The sequence below is a fragment of the Cebus imitator genome, unplaced genomic scaffold (genome assembly GCF_001604975.1).
Source record: "Cebus imitator isolate Cc_AM_T3 unplaced genomic scaffold, Cebus_imitator-1.0 Scaffold444, whole genome shotgun sequence".
Taxonomy (NCBI): Eukaryota; Metazoa; Chordata; class Mammalia; order Primates; family Cebidae; genus Cebus; species Cebus imitator.
The window spans coordinates 3,407,722-3,414,914 of NW_016107759.1; the positions used below are offsets into that span (position 1 = coordinate 3,407,722).

At 38.4% G+C, this 7,193-nt stretch overlaps 1 protein-coding gene across 1 annotated transcript; it reads right to left on the reverse strand.

The window, feature by feature from the left end:
* Positions 1-3,485: 3,485 nt before the first annotated feature.
* On the reverse strand, positions 3,486-6,981 carry SCGB3A2 (secretoglobin family 3A member 2). Its single transcript, XM_017511168.2, has 3 exons — positions 6,827-6,981; positions 4,032-4,234; positions 3,486-3,654 (listed from the first exon to the last, which is right to left on the reverse strand). Exons 1-3 carry the CDS (start codon positions 6,879-6,881, stop codon positions 3,631-3,633), a joined length of 282 nt encoding a protein of 93 aa, XP_017366657.1. The 5' UTR covers positions 6,882-6,981; the 3' UTR covers positions 3,486-3,630.
* Positions 6,982-7,193: the final 212 nt, after the last annotated feature.

Below are 7,193 nucleotides of genomic sequence, written 5' to 3' on the forward strand. Positions count from 1 at the left end.
ACCAGCATTTGGTGTTGTCACTTTTATGATAACGTTTATCATCAGTTTCTGCCTGGCTTTCCAAATATAATCTGTCCCCATATTCCTTCTTTATCACTCTCTTTGATACACCTCTGGAAAAACAAAAAACAAAAACTTTAAACCCAGTAAATTGCCAGATTACTGCCATTACTCTGAGTATAGTGGCAGAGAACTTTATCCCCAATTTTTTCCATTTAATAACTTGATGAATGCATAGAGAGGCATCCTTCTCAAATATGCAAAACACTGGGAGAGATAGCAATGAATGGCTTAATAATATTACTGGTGGACAAAACAAAGGGACCAACCCAATCAGATAAAACTTAACAGAAACAAACCCATTTATTCAATAAACACAGACCAACACTATCTTCAGGCTCTGTGCAATGTGCTAAGGATACAGACATGTACATTAGAGTCACTATCCATTTAACTTCACAGCCTAGTAAAGAGACTTTGAAATAAGTATGAAAACAAATATGTTTAAACCTATATTATGAATGTGTCTGTTGATTTGATGTAGTATCTGACTCTTTTTATCAATCAGCATTGAAAAACTATTGATGAGTTCGAAGTTGGGGAATGATTCCTGTATTTTAGAAAGCCACTTTCTGTGTGTGTGGCTGATGGATTTGAAGGGCACCATTGGGAATACAAAGGTCACTTGAGAGATTAACACAGTAGTTTGATGAAAAATGACAAGATCTCGGGCTGGAAACAGTGGCTCACACCTGTAATCCCAGCACTGTGGGAAGCCAATGCAGGAGGATTGCTTGAGCCCAGGAGTTCAAGACTAGCTTGAGCAACATAGTATGTAAAAGAAATAAAAAGAAAAATTAGTCAGGTATGATGGTGTGTGCCTGTAGTCCTAGCTACTCAGGATGCTCAGGTGGGAGGATCATCTGAGTCCAGGAGATCCAGGCTGCAGTGAGCTGTGATGGCACAACAGCACTTCAGCCTGGGGCTAGAGTGAGATTTTATCTTAAAAAAAAAAAAAAAGAAAAAGAAAGAAATGACAAAATTTTAAGAAGAACAGTACCAGTTGTGATCATGAAGAATGTATGCAATAGATGTGAAAAGGGTTTATAATAAGAAGCCTTGCTTACCAATCAGAAGGGAGGCTGATGAGAGGGAGTACTTAAAATTATTGCTAAGTTTCTGTCTCAGGCAACCATGAAAATGTCTGTGCTGTAAACTGAATAGGAAAGTAGAATATGGGAGTGTGTTTTGAAAGAGGAACAATGAGCTCAGGTAAAAATCTGTTGAGTTGAGTTAAATCTGAAAAAAAGAACATCTCTTGGAAGTGTCTTATAAGTAACTAAATCTCTTCTTAAAAAAAAATACAGATTGTAGCTATAGATTTTGTAGTTCCTAACATGGAGACTATATTGGCATCTATGGCAGTACATAAGATTCCCCAATAAAGGTTATACACAGAATAAAAATAGAAGGGGAACCAAGTTAAGAATCTTTGGAGGTATCAACATTCAAGGGAAGTCAAAAATAATAAGAGCTATTTAAAGAAACTCAAAAATAATGGTCAAATAGAAAACTAAAGTAGGAGGAAAGATGCCACCTAATTCAATAGAAAAGAAAATTACAAGTAGGATAGAGGCATCTAAGGTGACAATTACTTTGAAGTCATCAAGAAATGTGGTAAATTACATTACATTAATCATATTTGGCACTGCTTTTTTCTATAGGTTAATTATACATCCCCTTCCTAAAGAAGTCAAGCATGGTCAAATGACTTGCTCTAGCTAATTAAACTTGACTGGAATTGATATATTTCACTTTAAAGAAGAAGCTTTAAGAGTTAACTCATGGTTCACCAAGTTCTCTTTCCCTGTAAATATAATAAGCAAAATGCTCAAGACAAACTATTCCATCAGCTCCTGTTGCAGAATTCATAAAACATTGATCATAGGTACAGCCAACCAAAGATGACCATATGGTGTGAGGAACAAGTCGAACGCTGTGCACTTAAACCACTGAGATTTGGGATTATTTATTACTGCAGCTGGACAACGTAATCTATCAGTAAGACGTAGATAAAATGAGGAAATAAAATAGGAAATTTCACAAAGTGAAAACTATTTTAGTTGCCAAAAAATGGAAGCAAAGCAATGGTAGGAAATTAAGATAATATTCCTAGAGATAATGTTTAACATTGTCTTAGTTAGGAATCAATTAGGAAACAGAAACTACTCAAAGTACTTAGAACAGAAGGAATGTGATGCAAAGAATTGATTGAAAAGACATTAGAAAAGCTAAAAAGGCAAGTAGGTGATGGTGAGGCACCCAGAAACTAACAACAGGAGGAAACCATCAACAACTTCAGCTGGAGAGAAAAACGAAGGAGGTGGTGTGACCAGAGGCCAGAAGACTCACCCAGATTAAGCTGGAACCAAGGCAGGCCTATCTAGCAGGACCTGCAGCCTGAGACATGCTACAGCCATTTCCAGAGACTTCTCCCAAATACAGAGCCAGAAGGGGCCATTCAACAGTTTTCCTCTTTTCCTACTTCCTGTCTACTGCCTGTACCTCCCAGGGGCAGAACCTAGCCCAAATGTCAAATGATTTGGGAACCTGAGAAATGCAAGCTTCCACAATCAGCACCATGTCCCCTATCCTCCCTCAACACGGAGCAGAGCAGAGCAGCAGAAAGGTAGGGAATGGACTTGACAGCAAACAGTCCCAAGATTGGCACAGGCTGAGTCTGAAGGCCAATGGTTGCAGACATTCTAGGTAGGAAGAAACTTGATTTTTCATTAAGGTGTAAGAATGTTAGCAGGAAAGGGATTTAGTTATCTGCTCAGTGTGGCTGGAGTAGAGCACATGTGAAGAAAGGAATGTAGATAAGAAGACTGGATGTGTAACTAAAGGCTAGATCATGAACAGCCTTGTATGCCCTGCTTAGGAGCTTGAAATCTACTCTGTCATGACATTACCAGAATTATTCCTTGGAAAGATAGTCCTGTCATCATTGTAGATGATTGAATAGAGGAAAGAAAAGATAGTTCATCACCCATTTGCCTAAGGATGGTGTAGAAAAGGCCTAAGTGGAAGGATCTGTGAAAGCTATTGAGTGGCCATAGCTTAACTAGAAACTTAATATAAACGAGCACTCCAGCGACACAGAAGCCAAACCAATGAAGTTAGTAAGACACTTGTCTTATCAGACAATATTTTGAAAACTTTTTAAAATTTTTTTTAAATGTAAAAATTTCTTTAAGATGGAGATAGGAAATTGGAAGGTCTGGAAACACTGAGATAAAAAACAGTTGGGAAAAATAAAAATGTTTAACTTAAAGATAAGGAAGGGAGAAGGAATGATTATGTGTTAAGGGTCCAGATTACCTTTATAAAAACAGGCTCTCTCGAGTTTATGATTCAAGGAAAATCTAATCTGGATATGTCCTTCTGAATAGAGTCCCCAGAAATAAAAATAGGACAGCTGAAAAATCTATTCATTGCTTTATTTGTCCTTTTCACGGTCACTACATTTTAGGGCATTTGGTCTATAATTGGTAGAATGGGTTTCAGCCAGGAAGGATAGGAGTATCATCCTCTGTCCACATCCACCTCTGGTCTGTCTTTATCTTGATGTCACACCAAGTGTGATAGCGCCTCCTGAAAGGCAGAAGGACAACAAAAATTAGAGAAGCTTACATGTAATTAGCATGTTTCAAAAAATATTCACTTCCAGTATCCTGTTTGGCCACCATCTTACTGATGCAGAAACAAAAACTCAGAGTGATTAAGTCTCATCCACAATGGTGAAAGTGGTAAATGGCAATGTCATAACTCTAACACGTCTCTTTCATTCAAAAATGCTTCCTGGACACGTAGAAATTATACTTTTCTTGAGATTCCAGGACATACAAACTTCCTATGAGTATAATCAGTCACATGAAAATGCACTTTTACAAGGGACAAGAGGATGAGGTGCACATTCAGAGTCACTATGCCTTCCCCTTTGGCAGATTCGCCTCCTAAGCTGCAGTTACCAGCAGTTTCTTCACAGCTTCAGAAGCCTCTGGTCCCAGCTCATTCACACACTTCCTTAGCCCCTCCACAAGGTGCTCAACAGAAATGCCCAGAGTTTTAAGAAGAAGCTTTAATGGATCCATAAAGGGAAGAATGTTGTCCAGAGGTAAAGGTGCGAAGTTGTCAACAGGAAGGGGCACTTTGTTGATGAAGAAGGCAGTAGCTGCAGGCAAAAGAGAAGCCAAGTGAGACAGGCACATCTGGGCCCAGACTATGACTTCATCATCTTCCCCTGTGTCCATCAATACCTCCATTCCAGACCCACTCATCTTATTTCCATCAAAAACTTCTGCTTCTGGGCCTTTGCACCTGCTAGTCCATCTACCTAGAACTTTTTTCCCTCAGCTAGCTATATATCTTTCTTCCTCACATTCTTTAGTCTATCTTCAAACGTTACCTCCTCAGAAAAGCCTACAATGGCCTCTGTCACTCTCTGTCCTTTATTTTTTCTTAACATTACCTAAAAAAGCAACTCTTCTTTTGCTATTTTTATTGTCTTTATTTTTTCATTAGAATGGGGGCTCCATGAGAACAAGAAATGTTTTTTTCACTACTGTACCCATGCCTGGCACAGAGTAAGCATTCAACAAATCCTTGTGTTTGACTGAAGGGGATGTTACTTTGTGTGTGGCTATCTCCACAGCTCACAGCTTTGAGGCTAAAGGAGAGAGGCCATAGTGAATATCCACACAGGGACAGGAATGGACCCCACCGCAGCCCAAGAGACTGCTCCCAACCAATTCAACTCAACACTACGAACATAATTGAGTGCCAACTCTCTGCTAGTCTGGGCAGATACATAGACAAATAGGACAAGGATTCCATTCAGAGACTTCACACAGTCCCGTGGATGATAAAGATCTATGTGCACTACAGTGTAGCATGTGCTATGCTAACATTATGGCCAAAGCTCTATGGAAACACAAGAAAGAGATGACTAATTCTAACATGAGAAAGTGCTGCAGCAATTTTCAGAAGTGTTGTTAGAGCTATGTCTTGAGGCAAATGTCAGGATCATAAGGTAAAGAAGAGGAAGAGTATTTTAGAAACATGACCAATAAGAGCCCAGAGATGTTAAGATGTAAGTGCATACGCAGGATGGTGAGCCTTCTGCCCAGAAGATTGGAGTGTAGATTTCTAATAGGCCGTGACCAGGGCATGGAAGAAAAAGGGAGTGAGGCTGCAAAAGTTGAGTGAAATCAGATTTTTTAAAAGTGTTGGATGTCACATAAAGGAGTTTGAGATTTTGTCCTGTGCCCAATGGAGCACTATCAAGGCTTTTTACGTAGGACAATTGCATTTTGTATCTTTGGTTTTAAAAAGATAACTTTCCCATAGAAGATTATTGGGGGGGGGGGAGTAGATATTGGCAAAAATATGTATGACATATATTTTTACAAAAACATGTACAGATATATAAATGCACACAGGTATGTGAGCACACATGTAAAAACTCACATCCTCCTACCGGCTAAGACCTGCCATAGCTTATTTTCCTTTGGAAACCTATTATTTCCCCATTCAAATTATTAAAATGGAGCCTGTACATCCATTTTTCCCCATTTTCTGTCACCTATTGTTCCTCCAAAATTCTCATCCAGCGGGGGCAATATTTATTTCCTTCACCTCCTTTCTGCTGCCACCTAAGCCCATAGATACTTGGCCCTGGACACTAGAGAACGATGAAATATCCAAAACTGGTGAAGTTACAAATTTTTTCAGACATTCAATAAACATCACAAGTCAAAGTTGCCAGTGTAGGTGTGGGCAACAATCAATTTTTCATAATTAATCTCCATACTTCTTATTTCAGACATTTTGGTGAATATATTCTCTGTATGTATTTAGAGCTTCCTAAGAGATCTCCAAAGACTTCTGTTCTCTCAGTGAACAATGGTCATCATGAAATGTTTTATCCATGTACCCAAACTATCTTCCTGATGATTACAATGATTTCTTCCAAAAAATAAATCAGTTCTCATTCTCCTCCAAGAAGCCAGCTTCTCTATCCTTACCTGAAGATTGAACTCATCACCCACCAATACACTTACAGAGTTCTATCTGCTTAACTTACAGTGTATTTATAGTAGTCTAGAATTATAGTAACTTCTGTAGAAGCCTTATCTCCCCTGTTAGACTATAAGCATGTTAAGAAAAATATTTATGACTTATTCTTGTCTAAATCTTCCAATGCTTATCCAGTGCCCAACAAACTGTAGCCACTCAATAAATATCCATTGAGTGGATGAACAGATGAATGTAGCTGTCTCAGGAGTACCATGCTAGCAAACTGGTTAATGGGAGATGATAGCAAGAATGACTCCATATAGTTTAAAAGCACAAAAGAAATAAATTACAAAGTCAGATTTTGACTCAAGGTTGAAGAAAATAATAAAAACTAATGGTGACCAATATCCAGCAGTGAAATGTGCTCTGTTGATCCTTCATGGAAGTTGGCTAACCTCCTATACAAGATGTATTAGGGAGAATACTTATATTGGGTTAGAGCTTAGATGGTAGGTATCTGAAATACTTTCCAACATCACCATCTCCTGTGATTCCAAAACTCCTTCCAACCCTACAAGTATGTGCAATTATTATGTGTCAGTTAAAAATAAAACTTAAAAATAAAATAAAAAAATAAAATTCCTACCACCATATTCTACTGTCAGTGAGTCAAGGCTCATTAGTTGTGTTCTTATTAACAGAAAAGTAGAGAAACATCATATACTCCAGATGTATTCCAGTTACTTACCAGAGTAACTACAAAGGCTGATGACCACCAGCAGGAAGATAGTTACCAGCTTCATGACAGTTGTCTGGGATATTTTTCTGGAGTTTAAAAACCAGAAAATGTAGCAAAATCTACCAAGCCAGTGGTTCTACTTGCCACACAAAGTGTGATGTCTGCTTTTGCACACACACATATTTATACATGCACTGAAGACCTGAATTCTAGTCTCTACCACTTGACTCACCCCACCAAAGAAAGGCATAAAGGTTATGTTTTCTCACTAAACAATTTGGAGGGTTTTCCTCTTTCCTTCATGTTCCCATGAGAAACAAAGCCCTACATTATGGCATTCTCAAGTACCTCTTGCACAAACCCTTTCACAGAAATG

Coding starts and splice junctions, on each gene's coding strand:
- SCGB3A2 (XM_017511168.2), bottom strand. CDS start 6,881: ATGAAGCTGGTAACTATCTTCCTGCTGGTGGTCATCAGCCTTTGTAGT. Junction 4,235..6,826: donor CAGCCTTTGTAGTTACTCTG/GTAAGTAACTGG, acceptor TTTTGCCTGCAG/CTACTGCCTTCTTCATCAAC. Junction 3,655..4,031: donor AAGCTGTGAAGAAACTGCTG/GTAACTGCAGCT, acceptor TCTGCCTTTCAG/GAGGCGCTATCACACTTGGT.